The sequence below is a fragment of the Larimichthys crocea genome, chromosome XVI, assembly GCF_000972845.2.
Source record: "Larimichthys crocea isolate SSNF chromosome XVI, L_crocea_2.0, whole genome shotgun sequence".
Taxonomy (NCBI): domain Eukaryota; kingdom Metazoa; phylum Chordata; class Actinopteri; family Sciaenidae; genus Larimichthys; species Larimichthys crocea.
The window spans coordinates 12046363-12071071 of record NC_040026.1 but is presented as its reverse complement, the minus strand read 5'-3'; the positions used below and the strand labels follow the sequence as shown (position 1 = coordinate 12071071).

Genomic DNA, 24709 nt, shown 5'->3' with positions numbered 1-24709 from the left:
CACAAATATTCTTCCTGTCTTGTTCTTGCACCATAACAGTCATCAGCCTTTACACTGTCACTTGTTGTTAAGTGTCTATTTATCCTGTAAAAATACATTTCACGCTTGAGTCTCAGCTTCATTTTTTTCCCCTCTTATTTTCCTCTTCCACAAAATGATTTATTCCAGGAAAAAAATTTAAAATCATCCCATAGTGTTCAACCCTCAGGTTTCCAGCTCCAAAGCAACGACCAGTTTGAAAAAGCCAACATTTTCCTCTTAACCTACACTTAGACTCTAACCGTGTACACTGCTCAATATAACTGGTTCACACCCATTCATTCTCAGTCTTATTCACACAGGTTAATTTTAACCTATCAACCCTCAATGTGTCCCAAGGTTCTCTCCATAGGCAGCTTTTGTATAAATCCACATTGTGTGACATTGTCACAGTCACTGTGTATCATTTCCACAAATTCTTTGGAGTGATAATGTGATTAAATTGAGTCGATTAGTTAAACCAAACATTTAATTACTTCACTGTTGCATCAGATTAAAACAAATCTTTTGAGTACATGTGCTTTTCAAATATTTTTATATGCAATACTGCATGGTTCGACGTTTTTAAACTTCATAATCTGCACTAGAATTTAGAATAGAGTTTTGGGAGTCTGACATGTGTTTGGCCACTTAGTATTTCTGGTGACTGGAGTAGTTTGTAAAAGTAGAAAACACACGTGTTTGCTGTCAGAAGTGGGAAAGAGAAGGATTTTAAAGTTAGAGATGCACGATGAAGAGTAAAGGACTCCCACTAAACTGTATGTCTGATTGACTCGGGCTTTTGATGATACACAGACACATAAGTTACTAAATAGCCTCAAGCACGGATATACACTATGTGCAATGTGCAGATTGTTTTAATGCTCACTGTTCTCTAAAAGTCTGACTGTCTTTGGGAAGAAACTCTTCCAATCCTGGCAGTATTGGGCCTTAAACTGTGGAGAGTGGAAGCATGCAGGATGTTATGGATCATTCACAATACTTCTGGCCTTGCGCAGGCAGCATGTGTTGTAGATGCCATGACAGAGGGGAAAGAGACCTCCATGGTCTTTTCAGCTGTTCTCACAATCCGCTGTAGGTCTGAGACAGTGTAACTGCTGAGCCACGCTGTGATGACACTTTCTAGGATGCTCTCAGAAGTCCCTCTGCAGAAAGTGGTCAGAATGGCAAGTGAGCTCTCTGCAGCCTCAGATGGTTGAAGATCAGTGGGCCTGTCAGTATTATAGAAATATACACTGCATGTGGCCATTATCTGAGAAAACATGGGCTTCACTGTGTTTTGTTCTCCCCGCTCTTGGTTACAACCACAAATCCCTCATCTTTAATACAGGAGAGAACTCAATGGACATAGTCAAATGCATGTTTTGAATTATGTTGCTGTCTGCTCTGTATCCTAATATATTGTAAGCTGACACATATATTACATACATACCTGACTTGACCTGTTTAATTGCTATATGTTGCTATTTATTCCATTGCATGGAACAAAACTATATAAACCTGCATTATCATTTAATACTCAGGGAATCACGACACTTGAGGACAAAAACATAAGTGCATATGTTATACTGGGAATCAAACCCTGGCAGTGTAGGTATCATACCCATTCACAGAGGCATGACCATGGCTGGATTAACCCACTAGTGGGCCCCAGGGCCAACATCTATTTTGCCCCACACTCTGCCAGTGTTCAGTGTTAACTGCTTTATACATTTTAATATACAAAAAGCTATCAGAACGTTTTTTGGACAGGAGCTGAAAAGGAAATCATATTTACTCACAACTTTATTATGTGTCAGTTACTCTGACTAAACTTTACATGGCAGGCCCTGAATCATGCATGGCCCTTTTAAAGGTCACTACTATTGCAGTTGATTTGGTCTTCATAGATGTCAAATGCTTCTATAAAGTTCCAGTGTGTAATATTTAAAAGGATATATATTCATAAGGAGGTTTTCACTGGTGTGTAATCACCTGAAAATATGAATCATTGTGTTTTCATTACCTTGGAATGAGCCTTTTATATTTACAGTGGAGTGGATCCTCTTAAGACAGAGTCTGCCATTTTGCACCACCGTGTTTGTACAGGAGCCAAGAACAGACAAACCAAACAATGGCTTTTTTAATGCATTTTTCATGAGTTTCACAGCCACCATAGTTTCTCCTATGCATGTAGAAGGGGAGGATGAGGTGAGGTGGTTGCAATCTGCAGCCTCACCGCTAGATGATACTTAATCCTACACACTGGTCCTTCAAGAGTTAAAATGTGCTTATAGAGTGTTTCAATGGTATACATTCCCTAACAAATGTGCATTTAATCAAGTTATGACAAACCATTGGACACACTGTGTCTTGTGGCCTTCAGGGTCCTGTGGCATGTACTGTCTCTGCCAGGTCAGTAATCCAACCGTAACCAAGAAATCAGATATACAAACATAAAGACTTCTTTTTATTTGTATTTATTGCTTCAATCCATTACACCCACCCCTGACCCAAAGCTCCATTTGAAAGGCCAATGTAACCTGCATCATATATTATCTTGCCCACCTACTTAAGATTATGATGGAGTCCCAGAGGAGACTAAATCAACAACAGGCTAATCTGATGGGTTCAAAGTACACAGCAAATGTTCTTATTTAGACTACAGCTTCAGGGATACTCTGTACACTGGGTGTTGAGGCTCCTGGTGTTGATTCATTTTTACAGCTTTGCTGCCACACCCAGCAGTCTTCACTTGGACTTTGTCATGCTGTGGGGGAGGTACAAGAGACATTTTACTTCTTAAACTAAATGTTGCACTGCAAGGGTTTTTCGGACACTGTAATATATCTGTAAATCCTGCTTGGATAAACAAGATAGCTGATTAGCACTCCTTTCAGAAGTTTGGAGGAACTTGCTGATGAAATTATTGGCTGAGTTGATCTGTTGGGATGGAAATGTGTTGTTGTTCTGCCCTCCATGTCATGTTTTGTGATGGTTGATTGTATGTGCTGTGTATCCTCATGTTGTTATTTGTGATCAGATTTTACTGTCCTGCAGCAAGATGGTGAGGGGTCTTCCTTCCCAAGTCAAACAGGTACACTGTCCATTTCAACCTCAAGCAGTCTAAGCGGTGGCACAAGTGATGCTGCATGTCAAATTATTGCATGCATGCATTTGACCACCCAATTTCCCAACTGTTTAGTTGCCGTAATAGGAGTTTGTTTTAAATTTGAATGTTTACGCTGTCGGTTAAGAAAGCGCTTTATTAAAAATGTGACTTATAAAAGTGAGTATCCATGCAGCATGGTGTTGTTAATGCACTGTATGAAATTAGTATGGTGTCTCTTGTTGTTATTAGCACCTGAATCCACTTTGGTATTATGAAATATTAACTCCATAAGAGTTCAATTAAATATACTTTTAAGCATTGATCGTTAAAACTACAGAAAAAGTTCACATCAAAGGTGAGAAGTGTATTTACTCCACGTGAGATCAGCATTTTAACTCCCACAAGAGTTCAGCTCTAACCTCTGAAAAGGGTTTAACTATCTACTCTCAGAAAAGTGTGTATTTAATGCTATCACATGTACACTCACATAGAGTTTATTCCAAAGGCCAGATTTTGCTGTGTATAAATTGATAGATTAATGAATCAGTTGTTGGATTAAAATCCAAAAGTCAATAAAGACGTAATAATAAGTTAGTTTTATGATAGACAATGGGTGGTGGTACTACCCCATTACTTTGAATACCAACCACTTTAACATGAAAAGATGCACAGGCCTTTCCACAGCAGCTAAGGATTCGATTCCGACCTGTGGCCCTTTGCTGCATGTCTTCCCTTCTTATGTTTTGTCATGTCGTTTTTTTGCAAAACCTGCATCTCTTCTGTGGCTAATGTTGATTTCATAATGAGCCTTACTCCCTGAAGTCAAGTAGAAGAAGTGAGGTTTACAAAAAAAAAAATTGAGGCATGAGTTTACCCACTTCTCTAAGCACCACTACACCGCTGACTAACAGGTCAATTACTGTGGTTAGCCAACCATGTATCAAGTAGTGCCTAAAGATTTTAAGACTTTCTCAGGATCAAATAACAAATAAAGGATACGTTGAGGATTCTGTGTTTATTCCAGAACACATTTTCCATTTCCATTTCCCGTGATGTTAAAAATAATCCTCCCGTACGTTGTAGACACTCTGCTCACACCACCCAATGTGCTGTGTTTCACATTTTAAACATAGACATTACCGGCTGTTTAGTGCTCAATATATCATATTTGCAAATTTGAAGTTAATCACATTACGGGTATTTGAAGTGTATAAGTGTATGCAGTGTGTACATACTATATGTGTATGTGTGCATGCATATGTAATATCCTGTCTCATATGTATATGTGTGCATGTGTGGGTGAGTAACAGCCTTGAGTGATGTAAACTATTCTCTGTAACTGTCTGTGAAAGGTTTTAGACATGTATTGATTATAATGTAAAATAAATTCAATATATTCGCTAATATAATTTGTAGGGTTAGTTAATGTTTGACATGGAAATGCTCTGCTCAAGTTTATTGGTGTGGTGGCATAAATTCCTGTCTGAATAATTATGCCCAGTTTATCTTATTATCCTTTCGTGAAAATAGAACTTACTTCTCAGACATTTAGACATGTCACAGTCGGAGAAGCACAGTATCTATGTATTTATTATTCCTCAATTTCATCTAGCTGCTTCAGTTTCAGGTTCATGGTATTATGCTATAAATTATTATAATAAGTTGATTCATGACTTACTGGGGCGCAGTGTTAACTTTAACACTACCGTGATAAAGTTCCAGTCAGTTCACTTCTGTTTTACGTTTCGATCACAGTTTGTGTTTGTTTTTTGTTTTTTTAAACCAGCACAAAGAAAGGGAATCACTTGTTTAAAAAAAGGCCGGGGGGTATATGAAACTCCATATTTAAGTAAAAATAACACAAAGACAACTTAAAAAAAGGTTGAAACTGAGAAATGTTATTGTTTCTGGAATATGATATGCCCATTTTGAATTCAATACCAGCAACACGTTTCAAAAAAATTGGGACGGGTCACGTTTACGACTCATGACTGTTCATCAGTTTTTCTTTTAACAACACTCTGTAAGAGTCTGGGAACTGAAGAGACTTTGCTGTAATCTTAAAAAGTAGAATCTTTTCCCAAGTCTGGACTGCAGACAGGCCAGTTGAGCACCCAGACTCTTTTACTACAGAGCCACACTGTTTAGATATATGCTGAATGTTTTGGCATTGTCTTGCTGAAATAAATAAGGCCGTCCCCGAAAAAGATGTCGTCCAACTTGGCAGCATATGTTGCTCCAAAAGCCATAACATACCCCCATACCATCAGCTCAGGCCCACGGAGGAGGAACCACTTCTGGATCTGGTTTACATACACTTTCCTTTGTGTTCTGTGTTCACAACACACAACACAAAGTTGTCCATGACAGAACCGTGTCTGTTTTTGTGCCGTCTGACGGCCATCCAGTGTTATTTTTCAACCTTGTTCCTTGAGTTGGGAAGCTTTGGATGATTTTATGTACTGTACAAAGTGAAATCACACCACAGATTTTTTGCAAATTACATTGAGAAACATTCTTTTTAAATTGCTGCACTCTTCACAAAGACTCAGCCTCTCTGGGATGCTCTTTTTTTATACCCAATCATGTTACTAACCTGTTGACAGTTAATCTCATTCATTGTGAGATGTTCCACCACATATTTCGAAATTTGTTGCTGGCATGAAATTTAAAATGGGCATATAATTTTCAACTATAAAATGTCACAGTTTGAACATTTGTTGTCTTTGTGCTATTTTTAAATTACCGGTAAATATAGGATTTTGATGTTTTGCTCATCATCACATTTTATTTCTATCCTATTTTCATCAAAACCAGGGACTGGAACTGTTTCACCAAAAATACATCACAGCTTTCTATGACTTCAGGCAGAGTTAGCAGGTCAACAGTAAAGAAGTGGTACAGAAGCTGTGAACCTGAAGATTAATGTGAGATAGCCTTTTCTGATTATAAATCTGACATAAACTGTGTGTTTCAGTTAGATGCCTACTAAAATTTAGAAAGTTTAGAGTTCATAGGGGCTTAGAATATCATGATAGAAGAGCATTATTGCTATGCCCCTGTTTTATTAGGTCTCATAAGTTGTTGCAATAGTTTTGGGGTTGATACCATGTTTTACACAGATTTGGTGCAAAATGTAACAACTTTTTACCACTCGAAAATTTGATAAAAATGGTCAGAAACATCCAAAATACCACATCAAGACACCAAGAACTCGAGAAACACCACAGAACAAAAAGAATGCTGTGATTTGGTCACAAAAAACGTTTGACATTTATACAACATGATTGGATGATTGAACAAAAAGCACAAAAAACAGAAACTCCTGTTGTAAATATAACCTGGAAAGCCTGAGCCTGGGATTACTCTTAAGGTCACAATGTTTATACAGAGCGGTCAGGTTTCAAAAGATGATCTCCTACAAGGAAATTATTACTATGGGGGCTAACATCATTACACATGGACACAACTCGGCTCATTGAATCCACAAGAACTTTCCTGTTCTACCCAAGTTGTGCCATTGTAAAACCTTTTAGGAACTCTAGTATGCAAAAATATTCAAATACACTGGGGCAAAACACTGAATGTGAATGGCATAAAGTGGGTATGAAACTTGGATGGATGACCGTAGAACGAATCTTCATTCAGATATAGCTGTTCTCTAAATATTTAAATTGAAAAAGGAAACATCTTAGTCCCCCGTCTTGTTAATAGTAGTTATAGTTAACTATAATATAGTTAATAGTTTTGTGGCATCTATTGGATTACTAAGTCTACTTAAACTTTGTACATCCCTAAAACTGTACAACTCTTTTCATTTTAAAACATATTGCACATATATTTATATCTTCTAGATTTATTTTCTTCATATGTTTGTATGCTTTTCTATCTATCTATCTATCTATCTATCTATCTATCTATCTATCTATCTTACTGTTCCCTTACAGTTCCGCTAAAACTTCAACTCCCATAATGCCTTGTCCATACGTAAAAAGTAATTGTGCTGACGTCAAAGGTAGGGGACCACAATACAGTGCCGGGGGGCCACGATATGGTTAAAACAACGTGTTTCTAGAGTTTTACGCTTATAAAAACATTTTAAACAGCGTCCAGATATTATTCGCTTCCGTGAGCAGACACTTAAAGTCACAACAAACGAGTCGCTGCGTCACAAATGGGCAAACTATTAGCACCGTTAGCAATTAGCATGGGTGCAGAAGCAGCACGTGAGCTGGTTACACTTTTGTTTATGTTTTGACCAGCTGATATAAACCTGATTGTTTATAAGTCACAGCTCTGAGATCAGCAGCTACATTCACGTCAAAGTGTTAGTTATTCAGCATGTCAGGTCTGATAATGATGGCTGCTGTTTGTTGACTTGCTCCACAAGTGCTCTGGTTTGTAGAAGTTTGATTGTTGTTGACAAAATCAAATATCACCATTCATAACTAAGCAACTCTTGGTAGCAAACTAATTGAACAATATCTCCAGATGATGCTTACAGATTCTGATTACTTCTAATGTGAATACAGTAGATTGGCAGCTGGAGGTTCGTTATTCATCTCAGTCATGCAGCACTCTGTTGATTCCCCAAAGGGGAAAAACAGGCACATGATATATACAAAAGCAAAAATCAGCTGTCATAGAGTGAGTGTCTTCCTGCACAGAAATAAAGTGTGATGGCAGGGACCAGGACTGACTTTTAACAGTGGAGGTGCAGGAGTCTGAGTCTGACTGAATCTGCTCCGCTGCTCCCTCAGGAGGTCATGTAGGAGATGTTGTCCGTTATATTGAGAAGTTTATCTAGAACAGTCCCAAGCACAGAGCCGGCCTTAGACTAAGAAATAGCTTGGATGTCATATGAAATCATCCAGCTCTGCCTGTGTCTGCCCCTGATGACCAACTTTTCTCTTCCCTAGTATCCAGAAATTTGTGTTACCTAAAATGATATCTTACAGACTGTATTAACTCACTGCTAGTTGTAACCCACAGTCGTTACTTTGATCTGCAGAGCTCGTAGAACAAAAGAGAAAAGGATGGAGAGGCTGTAGATCCTGTTTTATACTCTGCTGGTTGTCTGCTGAGCAGAACACAGGATGCCTTACCACTGCGTGGCCTACGGATGCGGCAAAACTGCAGAAGATGGTGTGACGCTGTTTAAATTCCCCAAAGACCATGATGAGTTTCGCAAATGGGAGAAGCAGGTCCAGCGCACCCGCACCCAGTGGGTCGCCACACCTAACTCTCACCTCTGCAGCGAGCATTTCGGCAAGGAGTACTTTGAGCCGAGACCATCCTCGTGCGCTCTGAAACTGAGGCCGGGAGCTGCTCCTACGGTGTTTGTTCGTCCGCACTGTTCATCCTGCAGCGGAGTGGGCTGCTGTAAGTGCCTGCCTGCTATCCAGCGGCGAGGCATTACAGCCGAACCAAGAGAGTGTACTGTAAGTGTGAGCGGTTATTATCATGGAAAGGTCAAGACGAACAGTCATTCTGAGAGATTTACACAACCCTGTTGAGTGTTTACATGAACCAGAGACGCATTCGTGCTTTCTTTTTTACCATTTTTTTTCTTCACAGACAGATCAAAGTAAACCAGCACCCAATCAGTTTGATGGAGGCACTGATGGAGGAGGTGATCCAGCAAGAGGAGGGGTGAAGCCGGGGGAAAAAAACAGAGATGATCGACCAGGTGAGGAAGCACGGGAGCAACAGCACGGGAGACTTTTAACATTGTTAGGGGTCAAAATGTATTTGCGATGTATTCATTTGTTTATCTTTTACAGTCGTGTGTGAGATGTGTGGCACCAGCGGCACCTTCAGCACCTTCTTTTCAAAGACCAAGCGTTTCTGCAGTTTATCCTGCTCACGTTCCTACTCATCTAACTCCAAGAAGTCCTCCATACTGGCCCGTCTGCAGGTGAGGATACAACATCTGCTGATGTTTGTAGTCACCATTTTACAGTCTTTAAGCTCACTTGTTTTGAAGCGGAGATTTATTTTTCACCCAAATGTAAAAAGTTTGCACACTTTTACATAATGCACATCAAGAAGTTCTCTGCCTATGATGTGCTTTGTGTGTGTTGTTCAGTCTGTTCTCTCTGCTGCACCACATAATAATGCTGTAATTAACAGTCAATTGGGGTGGCGACAAAGTTAGTATCCAGGGTTAGTGTTGTTTTCTAGTTCCATGGCTTCTTGAATGATTTATCATACAGAAAGGTGTTAGGCATTGTTTGCTGCATCTCCACTGCTGCTTGCAGATCATTGACACAGTCAGTACTTGGGTATCACTTTAAGGAGAAGCAGTGACAGAGCTGTCTTTCTTACACCTCCCTGGTCTTTATCCATTTCCCAACTCTTGTCCTTCCTCTTGAGACACAAACGAAGGCTGCCCCTTGAAGCTCCTTCACTGTCCTCTTCACTTCTAGCGCTACTGACACTTTGTTCCTGTTCCTCTCAGAGTGTAGTCTGTAGTGCCATCCGTCTTATATCAGGTAGTTCTGCACAGCCAGATTGGAGTATTTGAGACGTTTGCTCTGGGAAGCAGCCTCCAGACTGAATTTTACTAGACAGCAGTGTGGGAAATGTGAGCGTCTACCTGTCACTCAATAGCAAATCAAATCTACCAACAACTTTCATATTTCACCGGCATTTTGGTTGGTGGCTGGTGCTGATTTCCCACCCTGCTCGACAGGATTAATGGACTACATTTATGATAAAGGAAATAAAAACAATGTGAAAGCCATATTGTCAAGACTTAAGGGGATGTGGGTCACCACTTCTTGTTTCGGTACTGAAAAACACCAGGGTGGAGCCCTCTTTGTGGTTTTTGTTGCTCCATTGGTCATTTACTGTGTTAAACAGAGTTTTCATGTGATCTGTAGGTGCACTTGACCTCATCATGTGGGTGCTGTTCAGGGTCCCCCAGTTATTAAACTGAATTAATATACAGTTTGCCTCACTCCACACTTTCTGTCAGCATCACATTGGCTTTAAAAATAACTGAAGATGATTATTAAAATGTCTGCCATGTATCTTAAGCTCAGATTTTAAGGCCTGCACCAAATTACATTTCTTTTACCGAAAAAAATCCAACCCTACATAACTATTATCTTTGGTAAACACTTTAATTTAGTTTTGTTTTGTATTTATATTACCACTAATTATATTTACGAACAAATGGTGGCAGTATTTCGCCAAAAAGATGTCAGCCAGGTGCGTTGCAGAAAAAGGGGGAAGAAGAAGGAGCAGAGAAGAAGAAGCAGCAGCAGACCGCGCTGGACTTGAAATCGTTGCACCGACCTGAGGACAGGCTGTCTGCGGGCGTGTCTGACCCTTTTCACGCATTCGTTCACCGCACATTAAAAACCAAATGGTCCTCAAGTGTTGCGTGGACGCCTGCTCGAACACCAAACGTCCAAAGCTCGCCTTTCATCGCTTTCCTCTCGCTGACCCGGAGAGACTGAGGCAATGGCTGTGCGCTCTGAACATGGATGTAAACACTCCGCTCCACGTTGTCGGCAAGCTGTTCGTCTGCCAGAAACACTTTCAGCCGGACGACTACCACACAAGCCCGCATCAGCCTTCACGCCGTGGCCGGATCCTCAGGACCACCGCCATCCCCGCCCGGTTCAGACAGGCCCACACCTCTGAGACAGGTGACCCCACCGCCTGTGTCGGTCACCTGGATCACCTGGTGAGTCATGGAGCACAAAGCAACCACGGTGGAACTTGGAGGAGGAGAACACCTTACATTTAGTTAAAAACGTGTTGCAACAAGCTTCATGATATCGCTTTGTAGTTTTGTAGATTTTCTCTATTTGTCATTGACTAACAGTTTTTATACCAGGATTATAAAATCAAGCAGCTTTGAAACTAGAGTTAATTGGTTATTTAATTAACTAAAATTAAAATTTTATAAGCAAAGTTGACAACATTCACTGGATTTGACTTCTAATATTAGCTGTAAACTGGGTGTAAATATGGGTTTTGGACTGTTGGACAGACAAAGAAATCAATTTTAAAGGGTTTTGGACTGTTGGACAGACAAAGAAATCAATTTTAAAACTGATGATGATGACATTACATGTTTTGTCATAGTCCAGGCAATAAATTGATCAATTGAGAAGGTAATTGGTAGATTAATCAAGAATGAACAATCCTTAGTTTCAGCCATAGTCAATATTATATTATATTATATTATATTATATTATAATTTATTATATTATATATAATGGTTATGTAATATAGTTAAGTTTTGCATGTCTCTCTGTGGATATGAAGCCATTTATTTATTTATTTTAGTTTTTGTCACAGGGTACAATATAGTATACCTTTTTTTTTCTTTATCCAGCTGTAGACAACATTTGTACACATTATAATTCAATTAAAGTTAGAAGCAAATAAAACAAAATATCCACACCAAATTAAATACATAAAATTAAATATATAAAATAAATATGCATATTCAAACATTCATAAATGTACATACCCACATATGAACCTAACCCAGATCAGAAGTGTCCGCTCCATAACATTTTGCATAGAAACAAACAATACTTGTGCTAAAAAGCAGTACGGTGTTGTGTGAAGTATGAAAAGGGGGTATAAAAGTGTCTGATAGATTTTATTATGTTAATAAAGCCTTCCACTGCTTGGTAAATGTGGATTTTTTTGAGTCTCAATAGCCACCTTGTTAAGATGATTTGCTAAATGTACAATCACTCTAACCAACACTTAACATCAAACACGCCAAATGTAAACGTGTGAAACAAAAAGCAAAGCTCTAGTTGTGTTTTTATGGCAAGAAAGTACTAAAACCACTACTACCTGGAATGTCACAGGGTTGGTTGGCTTGAGTTCAACAGACACACTGGTAGAGACAGTGAAAGATGGAGTTTGAGACAAGACAGGCAAAGACTAAAGGGAGGCCGTTATTGCATTGCTCCTGGGTACAAGGGTTAAAGTCAAGAAGAAAACAGTCCGTTTTCATACTCTGCCAATGAAACTGACAGAAGTACTGGAGCGCTGGCTCGTGGCCCTGAAGCCTGATAGCCCACCACTGGGCCCGGAAGCCTGATAATCTAAAGCCTGAAGCTGTCCTGTTTGTTTTCAATTTGACCGCCTCTGTGCTCTGAAGACCACCCAGCACACTCTTGACAACAGTAGTACAGAGGTATCAGTCCGCCAAAGGGAAAGGCTGCTAAAGCGCCGGTCGGGCAGAGAAGAGACAAGGAGAGCGCTTAGTAACCCACGGAAGTCAATAGACATCAACTTGTGCTGTGGGTGTCTGGAGGAAGAGAGGATGCCTGCCAAAGAGATTTCAGACAAGCCTTATCTATTGTACGGATTTTAAATACTACCAGTCCTTATTTAACTTTCATTAAATGCTGTTCACCGATGAACACCGAGCCAACTGTAAGTCAGAGCTTTTGACCACAGACACACAGTCCTCTCTTTTCATATTGGAAAAAAAAATAAGCAAAAATTATCAAAAGTTTTCACCTTCACTCATGACTTTCCTTCCAGTTTCCTTGCAGTACATACCAACTGTTTGTTGACTCTTTGAATATTCATAGATATTAAATGTAGAAAGTCAAACAGTAGTTCATCCCAGTTGGAAGCAATTTTCGCCCAAACATCATCACTAATTCTGTGTAGATCTTATGCCAGAAAGTATTTTCATTTGGACCGGGCCAGAACAGGTGATAACGGTTTTCACCAGCAGCTGTAGGAGTCTGAGTGATGAGGCTGCTGAACAGGTGTGCATACCAACAGTTTAATAAATATTAGTCATATGGCTGAATGTTTTAAAACTTGCTCTAAGCCGTAACATGGCCACAAAAATGAGGACGATGAGACGGCTTTGTACAATCTTTCTTTGTGTTTCTCTCTCCAGGGAAAGCCCCCGTCAAAAAAAGCCACAGTGTTGAGCAAAGTGAACAAAGCTCCTCCGGCCTTGACAGGATTGGATGGTGAGGATACTGAATACACACACACAGGGAAATCAAAATATTTCACATAATCATAATTCAGCTGTATGATTAATCGTTTCTTTCCACTCTGTAGCATCTGTTGCAGGTTTTGAGTGGGGTGCATACTTGGAGAAGACAACATCTCTGGCTGTGTCCGTGTCCTGCTTCAGACATGTGAGTCAGATTTGCTGAAGTGTGGTTAAAAACAATATTTTCATTTATGGGTAATAAATGTTTTTGGTCTCTAATATTGTCATGCGAGCTTACGTAAAAGTTTATTGGACGCGCAAAGAGCCTTTTAAACAAGCAGCATGAAAAACTTCTTCTGCAGCATGAATGTGAGGTGACACATTTGTCAGTAGCTAAGCAACAGTTTGATATGAAGTCAGCAGAAATTTAAAAAAATGATAATTCATTCAGTAAAAATCAGGATTTGCAGCAGTGCAGGAATAAACTTTATGTATGAATGTGGAGCACATGAAACACTGATGACCTGTAATGTAACGTCTGACCTCCCACCTGCAGGTTCCCCTATGTGACCAGTGGGATGACGTCACCGTAGGGATGAAGGTGGAGGTCCTGAACACAAACGCAGTCCTGCCCAGCAAAGTCTACTGGATCGCTACTGTCATCCAGGTTGCAGGTGTGTGTACGTCTGTCTGTCAGTGTTTATTTTAATCACACCTTTTCTGAGCAGGTCACAGGTCACAGCATTGCTGCTAGATGATGCAATAGACATTCCTGCCAATGGTTTCACATTATAGCACGGCTCCACATGTGATGTGCTAAGATATATTGCTGTGCACCAGTGAAGGCTGCCAGAGATTTTAAATTAGATTTTAAAATACTTAACAACTTCACTTTGCAAATATTTTATGCAGAAGGAAGTCTTTTCCAAACATTCGTGAGACCTCAAGCATACATGATGAATGAAAATCACCTTAAACATCAAACTAAATGGATGAAGCAGTTTGGCATCCCCTATAGGCCACAGCTATTACTACATGTCATGAAATGTTCTTACCAATAGAAGAAAATCATTTTAGTGTAGCGTGGCCAGCAGTTGTCAAGTTCTGTTCCAAAGTATTGTACAGACAGAAGTACTAACCACCATTGTCACCATTAGATCATGCTGAGATTAAAAACAAAAACGCATGTTTATAGCATTTCCCATAAATAACCAGTGTAATATTAATCAAATGTCCAGTTAATCCATGATCATAAATGACTTCATATTTATGCTCAACAACCCAATATCTATCTTTGGCAATGCAGTGGCATCCATAGAATCCTAACTCTTTTCCTTCTTTTCATTACTTGTCTTTAGGATACAAAGCGCTGTTGAGATATGAAGGCTTCGAGCATGACAGCAGCCATGACTTCTGGTGCAGCCTCGTTTCGGGAGAGCTAAACCCGATTGGATGGTGCGCCATGACGAGCAAGCTGCTGGTGCCACCTCAAGGTGAGGACTCAGACATGAACCACTGCCACGCAAACACAGAAATGCATGACCGTGGTGACACTAAGAAATAAAGAATTACATGTTCGTAATGTTCTAATGTGACAAATTGTGTGTCCATAGATGTGAAGCAGAACATCCCAGACTGGAAAGAGTATTTGATGAAAAAGCTAGTGGGGGCTAACACGCTACCTGTTGACTTCTACCTGAAGGTAAAGCTGGATGCTGCCTGACACAATGATTAGGCTTACAAACGATAACCCATGTTAAGAGTGTAATAAATTCAAATGAAGTGAATGGTTTAATTTCACTGATTTAATCAGCATCTCTTGTCCACTTGCTCCTAGATGGCAGAAAACATGAAAACCTCTTTCAAAATAGGTATGCGTGTGGAGGTGGTGGATCCCAAGCATGTGAGCCGGACCCGTGTGGCCACCATAGACTCCATTGTTGGTGGCCGTCTGCGGCTGGTGTACATAGACCAAAGCGACGCCCCCGAAAACACCATCTCTGATTTCTGGTGCCACATATGGAGTCCCCTGTTGCACCCGGTAGGCTGGTCCAGCAAAGTGGGTCACGCCATTAAAGCGCCTGGTAGGTCTGGGATTTAGTTTGTTCATGCATAGGATTGAAAGCGCACAATGTCGTCAGTAACCCACAAAAGAAATGATATAAGGGGGGACAGGCTGCCAAACACACAGTCCTGGTGGATGAGAAAAGTCAGTTTCTTCTCTTGTCTTGAACTAAAGATTTGAACTTTTATTCTTTTTTATTTACAGTAAAAGGTGCAGAAGCTGCAGCCGGTGGCTTGAAGGGTAACTCTGACAGTTTGTCCCTGCTCTTTAAAAAGGTAAGTAAAACATCAAAACAAACAAAAGCAGTCAAACTGCTTTAGCACAACTCTTGACATCCGCTGTGATCTGCAGCCCAGGTTTGTTTACACGGCAGGAGGTTTCTTTGAAGAAGGAATGAAGCTGGAGGCCATCGACCCTCTTAACCTGGGAAATATCTGTGTGGCGACTGTACAGAAGGTAAGGCTGGTTGGATGTGTTTGTCTAATCTATTGGTCAATCAATTGGTTGGTCATGTATCATAATCCATTGTCTTAAACACACTGTTTTACTCTCTGTGTTTCTTCTCTCTGACTCCTCCAGGTTCTGTTAGATGGCTACCTGATAGTGGGAATCGACGGTGCCATATCAAACAACGGCTCCGACTGGTTTTGTTACCACGCTTCATCTCATGCCATACTTCCTATAGACTTCTGTAAAAAGAACAACATCCCTCTCACAGTGCCACAAGGTAAATAATAATTATTAAACTATTCATTCAGTCTCTGTTTTAGCTCGCACTTCAACCCTTTCTGTGGGTGCTAGTTTACTAGTATCCTGTTCTGGAAAGCTGTTGTCAAAATATGCCAAAAAGAATATGAAACATAACTCAAGCAGTGTACTGTTCATGAAAATACTTGCTGGTTTCTTTGTCTTGGCAGGTTATGACTCTCAGACCTTCACCTGGGACAAATACCTGAAGGAGACCAAAGCTCAAGCTGCTCCGGCACGACTGTTCAACACTGTAAGACAGGAAGTTTAAACGTGGTGTGGCATTTGGAGCTGCGCTCTCAAATGAACGTGATCATACCCATGGTTTGTTTTGCCTTTGTCACCACCTGTAATTCTTCTTTTCTCTTTGTCTTTATACAGGACTTCCCTGGACCCGGCTTCTCCCCCAACATGAAGCTGGAGGCGGTGGATTTGATGGAGCCACGACTGGTGTGCGTGGCCACCGTGAAGCAGTGCGCGGGCCGTCTGCTCCTCATCCACTTTGACGGCTGGGAGGATGAGTTTGACCAGTGGATCGACCACCAGTCGCCAGACATCTACCCCGTTGGCTGGTGCGACCTCGTGGGCTACCAGCTCCAGCCACCTCCTGGACTTTGTAAACACCTCATTTAATAGCAATACCTCCTAGACTAAACTGTAATTTGGACTATTGGTAGAATTTAAAGACCAAATGAGTTAGAAAATGTCACAAGTTTACCTTTGTAACCTCTGTAAATGCACAGCGGAGCGACTAGTGTCTCTAAAAGTGTCTCCTTCTGTTTTCCAGTTGATTTAATCGAACACCAGGTGGCACAGAACAAAAAAACAAAGCACTTTATATATGGGAAAAAGAGTAAGTTCTGACTCAGATGTATATGGACCAAATCAGCCATCACATCTTCTTAATATCTGACGGATACAGAACTATTCTCTCACCTTGTTTTTGCTTTCTGTAGAAAAAAGGGGAGCAAAGAAGAGGCTCTCTCAGGAGCATGGTGAAGTTGATGCTGGTCAACAGCCTGAGGTCATCAACAAAGATGGTCCTCCAGCGACTGAAGGCCCCTCTCAACCACCAAAAGTGCCTCTCATCCAGCCTAAGACTGAGCCAGAGGAGCAGGAGAGTAAGTGAACAAACTCAGCATGTTCACGTTTTTCTCATTTTCATGAGACAGTTTTGGTCATTTGCTGACTTAATTCTGTCTCTGTAGTCTTTGCAGTGCAGGTGAAAGTGGAGGAGGTGGAGATGGAGACCCCCATTGATCCTCCAGACAGCCCTCGACCAGCCTCTCTGGGTATAATCAAACAGGAGGAGGCAGGGGAGGAGAGAAAGTCGAGACTACATCAGGAACATGTAGCGGAGAAAAAGACAAAGAAGAGCGAGACTGTAGCAGGAGGAAGTGGAGAGTCGGTATCTTTGGAGGAGAGCTTTACTGACAAAAAAAGTAGTGGCGTAGAGAAGCTGGAACAAGAGGAGGGGAGTCAAGGAGATGATGGCGCCATGGACGAAATTTCAAGAGGAGAGGCTGCAGGAAAGGAGAGATGAGACGAGTATGTCTGCTATAAGAATGAAGAGAACTACAGAAAAGGTGGATGAGCAAAAAGACAGTGATGGAGAAAATAAGGACTGAAAAAAAATGACACACAAATGTGTGCTAAGATATTAAGAGCACATAAAAAAACTGTAGGGAAAGCTGGTACACACATTCAATCTCTGGTGGTTTAAAGTTATGATCCTTGAGGTTTCAGACCTGCTAACAGTGTAGGTCCCAAATTTTGGGGGGTAACCAAACAACAAATGCTGTTTTTAATTTAGCTGATCTGGCTGTGGGAGACAGTGAGGCTGATGTCACTGTGATGGAATTACAAACTAACGCTGGATTGCGTGCACGCATGTTTGCTGTGAATCTCTTGGACTTAGAGTCCGCCACTAGCAATAAAAACTACACTATAGAAAAGTAATAATAGAATATAAATACTTGAATAGGTGTTGCTTTAAAAACACTGACCATAAATAGTATTAAAAAAAGGTATAACTTTATAAAATATACATTTAAAATCATGACTACAAAGACTAATGTAGCAAAACTACTTCACTTTCTCCATGTCTGAGTTCCACTACATAAGCATATTTGTGATTGTTTTCAACTTTTAATTGAGTTTAACATCACACCTGTAAGTATGAATGTGGGTTTGCTCAGTTCACATAGCAGACAGATATTTGTTGTAATGTTTTATTGTTTTCCTGTTTTCTGTTCAGATGTATTCTTTTTTTTCCGTGAACATGAAACCATTGATAAAACGAACTTTGTGATTTGAGCCTTGTCTCAGACTATCTACGAACATGACGGGTACATTCTCCATTTGTGTTGTAGTGGTTAAGGGTAACTAGCATAAAGCCAAACACTGCATCATTTCTGAGCTAAGCTAATGACATTCACTTTAACAGTTCAGCAGAGCAGCTCAAGGAGCTTGACGAGCTGGGAATGTGTTTCTAATGCTGCGAATGTGAAGCACGGCAGAGCTGACAAACAGCCTCTGTGCTCTGTGTAGGTTCCACTGATGATGATTTTCAACACTATCGATTAGACGGCAAAGTAAAAACTGACTGGAGGGAGGTTACAGTTCATGGTTTAACCTCAAAAACAGTTACCAGTTTACCGTAAGCTGTGGTCTCAACACATCAGTACAGAAGGCAGCAGGTTCAGGCCATATTGCGTCTGTTGGTGTTTTTCTTGGCTGTTGCTGGTTTCGTGTTGGGACTATTGCGAAGTTTGGATTTGGCTTTGTACATTTTGATTTGCTGAAGGCCGTTGAGGGCCATCGGTTTGGGTTTGGTTGCCTTAGGTGCTTTGGCGGGCCTTGGGGTGACTGTTGGGGCAGCGGGGAGGCTCTCGCCCCCAGGACAGGATTTGAAGACATTGACGTCCTTGACCTTGCGACCCCTCAGCTCAGGGGGATTGGCACAGGTAGCTCGTACCTTCAGGTTGACTTTCTCAATCCACCTAGACGAAGAGGAAAGAGCTAATTCTTAGACAGACAATAAGTATTGATGGAGAACTTGTGTTAAAAGTTTTTAAGTTTCTAAATGTGTTGTTGGGTGTATAAAAAGTTTTAAGAAGCTTAACAAACTTATTTCTGACTACACATGCTGCTGTAACTGTCTTACAAGCGCAGTGGCAGCAGAGGGCAGTCACACATCAGAGGGTTCTCGGCCAGGTTGATGACTTCCAAAGAAGTGAGAGGGTGGAAGTTGGGCACCTCCTCCAGCTGGTTGCCTTCCAAGAAGAGACTCCTCAACCCTGGACCCAGACCTGCCAGGGAGTTCTGTGACATCTAGTACGAGAGATCACATCAGAAAAAAGCTCTTTAGTGCTTGATTTGGATTAAACGGGCAAATTAGAGAAAGAAAAGAGGGGGAGGTGTGAAGAGAAATGTCTATACTGTTGTTGGTTTGATTAGTAGATCAAATGTAGAGCCGGCTAACCTTCTCCAGTCCCATGTTATCCAGATACAGCTCCTTTAGTGACCCTGCTACTGGTTGAAAAGCATTTGGCCCCACCCAGCGAATTGAATTCCCAGACAGCCGCAGGTCTCTGAGGTTCCCCGCCCTGCTCAACGCTTCAGTGGGCACCTCCTTCAACTTGTTTCCTCCTAGATGGAGTGTATCGAGGTCAGTGGCCTGGTCCAGAGCCCTGGGTGACACATGATTGATGGCGTTCCCCGTGAGGTAGAGGGCTCTGAGCCCCTCAGCTCCTGTCAACAATCCTGGCTCCAGCTTGGTGATGGAGTTGTTTTCCAAGTGAAGTGCCAGCAGGGGCACCAGTTTGAAGGCCCCAATGGGGAAACCGGTGAAGCGGTTCTTCTCCAGGTGGAGGTAAGTCAGCTGAGGGAGACCTGTGGATTTAGAAGATAGAAACTTGAGTATTAAGACACGAGTCAGAATAATACAACAGAGGCCTCTTTTACAGACCTTTGAAGACGTTAGGGCTGAGGGAAGTGAGGTCATTCTCTGACAGGTACAGGTAAATCAGTCCCTTCATTCCACTGAAGGCACCGTCCTCCACCTCCACGATCTTGCAGCGCTGCAGATGTAGGGACACCACCTGGCTAACACCAGGGAAGCTGTTGCTAGGGACGTAGTGGAAGTGGTTACCGCGCAGGTCGAGGAGACGAGTGGTGGGAGCGAAGCCCCGAGGAATTTTGGTGTGACCGCGGTTCTCGCACGAGGAGTGGTGAGTCTCAGCCTGAAGACAGACGGACAATGATGCACACAGTACAGACATAAATCATATTCTTCTGAACACACACAAATTTAGCTCTCCTGCAATTACATATGAATTATTTGCATTTACAAATCGGTTAAATCTGAAGATGAACTACATAACATTTTGTGAATAAAGTGAAGAAACGGGCCAGCACACAACAAAAGAAAATCCACAATCTGTCTTCTGTCTTCTGTAATCAGACCTACTCACCTCACAGGCACAGTTGGCAGGACACTTGACCTTGTTCTCTGGCTCTTCAGTGGGTGGTGGCGTGATCCTGTTTGCTTCCTCGAACTCCGCCTTCAGCATGGCCTCCTGGCTCTGACAGCGCAGCTCAGTAGGGTAAACGGCCTCCAGGTTCTCTCCTGACAGATGGCCTGGTCCTCCACATGTCCCCATCAGCTTCACCTTTCTACTGATCGCCCATTCCCTGTAGGTGCGGTCAAACAAAGATTAGAGATTGGTAGCTTTTGGTTGACAGGAGTTAAAGTACTATGGCCTAGATGTCAGTCATCAAAAGGTTTGCTCTACCTGAGTGGGCGCAGGTAACAGTTGCAGTAGATGGGGTTCCCACCTAGGTTGATGCGTGCCAGGTTGGGTGTACCTTCAGAGAAGGGCTGAATGACACGCAGCTGGTTGTGGCTGATGTCCAGGTGGATGAGGTTGGGGGATTTTGACACAGCTGTGTTGGCCAGGTCCTGCAGCGACATGTGGTCCAGGTAGAGGTGGGTCAGTTTGGACATGGACACCACGTCCTCTCCGAGGTAAGTCATTGGGTTGTAGCTCAGATCGAGACGAGTCACCTCTGGCATTCTGGGTACCGAGAAGGAGAAGTGCGGAAAATTAGGATGGAAAAGATTTGAGGTTCATTACTCAAATATGTGAGCATTCAGGTCTTATGTTTGCAGGTTTTTTCCCCTCCAAGACACCAGGCAACTGTGTGATTACCCAGTTTTAGCCTCCAGGCTTAGATATCTCAACAACTATCAGTTAAATGTGTTACATACATTACTGTCCCTATGAATCCTACAGACTTTGGCACTGGTGTCTCCATGATGCTCACATTTGCGGTTCTTTATTGATCCCTCAAGGGGAATTTCTTTTTTCATTCAAATTTTTTACTTGTATTTTCATGACCACTGCCATGTATAGTGTCATATGTCCAGTGGTCTACCTGGTCATGGTCTCAGAGGGGAAGAACTGCAGCTCATTGTGGTCCAGACTGAGACGGGTGAGTGTGAACAGACCAGCGAAGGCCTCAGTGTCCAGGTAGTTCAGAGAGTTGTGACTAAGACGAAGCCATTTAATGTTCTGCAGGCCCTGAAAGGAGAGGTCAGAGAGACACTTTCACATTTCTTTACCATATTTTCAGTTTGAGGTGCTTTGTGTAGATGGTTGTGTGTGTGTGTGTGTGTGTGTGTGTGTGTGTGTGTGTGTGTGTGTGTGTGTGTGTACCTGGAAGGCCATGTTAGGGATGTAGACCAGCTGGTTGTGTGTAAGGGAGAGCAGGTTGAGGAAGCCGAGCTGAGAGAAAGCTCCAGGCTGGATCTCTTCCACGCGGTTACGGTCGATCATAAGCTGCTTCAGCGAGGACAGACCGTCGAATGACTCCTGGACTCACAAAACACAAAGGAGGACAAGAGGTTTATACTCTGCTGCACTGAACGTGTGTATGTAGGGGGATTGGGTTTGTTTTTATTAACGAGGTGACTGGAGAATTAAAACTCATGCTGATGGTGGGATGAATAATGGTTGTGAGAATGGGATTTGTGTGTATGTGTGATGACCTGGTAGAGGATATCAATGTTATTGTTGGCCAGGTTAAGGAAGACCAGGCGGCCGAGGCTGCGGAAAGCCCCCTCCTTCACCCTGCGGATGTTACAGCGCTGCAGCGACAGGTGAGTCAGGTAGGGAGTATGTCTGAAAGCCCCGGTGGGAAGTTCCTGGATGTCATTGCCTCGTAGATCTAATTTCACTGTGATCTACGAAGAAAGGGATGTTAAAAGCATATTAGATGGAACAAAATGGGCACTAAATATACCCCGGAAACATGGTTAAACATGTATGAATAAAGAGACCTCATCAATAGTGGGGGGGACTTCAGTCAGGTTCTTGTTGACGCAGGACACAGTGAGCTGGATCTGATCACAGATGCACTGCTGTGGACATTTTGCTGCGTGTGCAGCAGGGATGCAGAGGAGCAGCAGGACCCAGAGGGAGTTGGGACAGAGCTGGGAGTACATCTGAGAGGGAAAATAACATTTACTACATTCGCACTATTATATGTAGTAATAATTCATGGTTAATAGTCTTTACCAGATCAGTCTCTTGGCCCTTCATTCACTCATTCAATCATTCACCCACTCACTCAGTTAACCTATTTGGCCATGGCAGTGTCTACAGAGGAAACACTGAATCAGCATCATTCACCATTCAGACTTCTGCTCTCTGCAAAGTGCTGTACAGTGTTTCACACATGAAACTGTGGAAACTGTTTGAGCATGAAATGTCTTTTTCTGGTTATTTTTTGTATAAACCTGTTATTAAACCTTAAAAATCTTACATTAGTCTAATACTATAGGGCAGGTGGGCCATGTGCCAGGACCCCAGACCTCCTTTCTCTGGCTCAGAGTCACTGTTTTACATATAGCTGGGTGGAAAATTGTACTGAAGTAACTGTGTAAATGGACTTGAAGTACTTGCACTTTATTTTAATTGTTCGATTTACTGCTGTACCTTTTACACCACTGCCCGTATTTGACAGCTACTGTATAGTTACTTATGAGATTGATACTTAATAGAAATAAACACTTAACAAGCTTATGAAATACAGTAAATTGTTAAAGAATGAACCTGATTGTAACCCTTACAAAAAAGCAGTTTGTAGTTTGTTTGCGGTTCCACCAAACATCCAAAAATTACAATTACAAAAATTCAAACTACAAACAGTTCAAACTAACTCCATGTCCAGCAGTGGTAAGTACATTTACTTTGGAACATTTAGATGATAACACTGCTAGACTAAAACTCAAACTTTATTTATTTGTATAACATCTTTCATGCAAACATGCAGCCAAAAGTGCTTCACATGCAAAAAATTCAAACAGAATCTGAGTACTTCTTTCACCCCCTCATAAAATTGGTGTAAACAGCAGGAAGAATGTCAACCTGTGCTGCTAAAATCAAGAGGAGGCCAAGGTCAGAAACAATCAGAGGCCATCCTTCCAGAGACACAGTCCAGAGTGCCTGTGATACAGCAGCTACATGATATACAGTATTTTACAAGATGTAGTTATCACAATATTTAACTCAGTTCTTTGTGTCACATTGTGTTACATTGCCTCACTAAAGCCCAACTTCTCCATCATACTGTAATTTTGGGGATTAGTGTCATTTTGGTCAGATTGGGCAGCCCTAGTCTTCACAGGAATGCCTTAAAACCACATTCCCATGTCGGATCAACAGTCTTGATCCGCAGGAATGGACATGAAAAGCTTGACGGCTCCACACTGAAATGAAATGGTGCCATGCCTAAACCTTTCTATCAAACCTGGTGCAGCAAACCCTGTCAGACACGAACCTGACGGAGACCAATGACTGTACAAACCAGAAAGTAAAAAAATATAAGTAATCATAAATGTATATTTGATTAATGTAACGTAGTCAAGTTGACTATACACTACATTAAAAAAAAAACTTGATCATTATCATCATACCACGTTTAGACCCCCTGAGTAGAGAAGGGCCAAGAAACTAGAGACGGAGGAATTTCCTCCGGCCGGACTGTTTGTCCGCGTCCCCCCGGGGATCAACAGTGCCGACCGCAGGGAAGCTGCGCGCCGGCCGCGCACAAAGACGCACAGTGTCTTTCTCTGCCGGTGTTGTGCCAAAGTGCGTTTATCCCTGGAAAAATGCGTCCCCTGGCCAGGGACGGTGAGAAAACCACTCTCCATCGGCTCTAAATGCTTTTACCAGAACCATTTTCTAAACTACTTTAAAGCTGTCTTGTGCGTAAACAGGGATGTTGTTTAAATAAAGTTTAGAAAATGATTAAAGCCTGAAATATAATTTAATTCTGAAAAATAGTAGCTATTTGTATTTGATAAATTTAATGACACTACATAATACCGTCTTCAGTTTACTAAAAAGTGTGAAAAATATTTTACTTGTAACGATAAATGCGCAAAATAAACCAAAGTGTGTCTACGAGTGGATAATTGAGCAATTTGTGTATTAATCTAATATTTATTTATTTTTCCTGTGTTCATCTGTCATCATCTTTAAAACTATTCCAATAAATGTACGTGTTGGAAATCCTGACATTTGCCTATTTACAGTCTGTAACGGATCCATTTTACGCACAGACTCACCGTGGTTCCGTCGTGGTTCCGTCCAGGTGCTGGTCGTTGAGTGGCCGCTGACTCTCTCACAGTCTCTGCTACCTCTTCCCCTGGCTGTCCCCCATCCAAAACAAACTCCGTTTATCCCTTCATTCACTGACACTCCCCCCACCCACCCCTGTCAGACACACACCTCCACTACCCACCCCTCTGAAGTTA

General features: G+C 41.8%; 2 protein-coding genes across 4 annotated transcripts; one reads left to right on the top strand and one right to left on the bottom strand.

The window, feature by feature from the left end:
* Positions 1-7122: 7122 nt before the first annotated feature.
* Positions 7123-18201, top strand: l3mbtl2 (L3MBTL histone methyl-lysine binding protein 2). 3 transcript variants are annotated; one of them, XM_027289172.1, is made up of 18 exons: positions 7123-7145; positions 8142-8571; positions 8708-8819; positions 8914-9047; positions 13029-13104; positions 13199-13278; positions 13630-13747; positions 14432-14566; positions 14687-14775; positions 14911-15157; positions 15343-15413; positions 15490-15594; positions 15718-15865; positions 16056-16138; positions 16267-16501; positions 16673-16738; positions 16842-17006; positions 17094-18201. In XM_027289172.1, exons 2-18 carry the CDS (start codon positions 8227-8229, stop codon positions 17426-17428), a joined length of 2544 nt encoding a protein of 847 aa, XP_027144973.1. In that variant the 5' UTR covers positions 7123-7145; positions 8142-8226; the 3' UTR covers positions 17429-18201. The 3 variants fall into 3 exon arrangements, with proteins under 3 accessions (XP_027144973.1, XP_010729058.3, XP_019125069.2); XM_010730756.3 differs by lacking the exon at positions 7123-7145 and adding an exon at positions 7154-7527; XM_019269524.2 differs by lacking the exons at positions 7123-7145; positions 8142-8571; positions 8708-8819; positions 8914-9047 and adding an exon at positions 10256-10826.
* Positions 18103-24636, bottom strand: chadlb (chondroadherin-like b). The gene is made up of 11 exons (XM_027289173.1): positions 24521-24636; positions 22229-22393; positions 21938-22132; positions 21606-21761; positions 21325-21470; positions 20682-20963; positions 20361-20580; positions 19856-20129; positions 19370-19779; positions 19052-19218; positions 18103-18887 (listed from the first exon to the last, which is right to left on the bottom strand). The coding sequence occupies exons 2-11, from the start codon at positions 22391-22393 to the stop codon at positions 18587-18589; spliced, it is 2316 nt and encodes a 771-aa protein (XP_027144974.1). The 5' UTR covers positions 24521-24636; the 3' UTR covers positions 18103-18586.
* Positions 24637-24709: the final 73 nt, after the last annotated feature.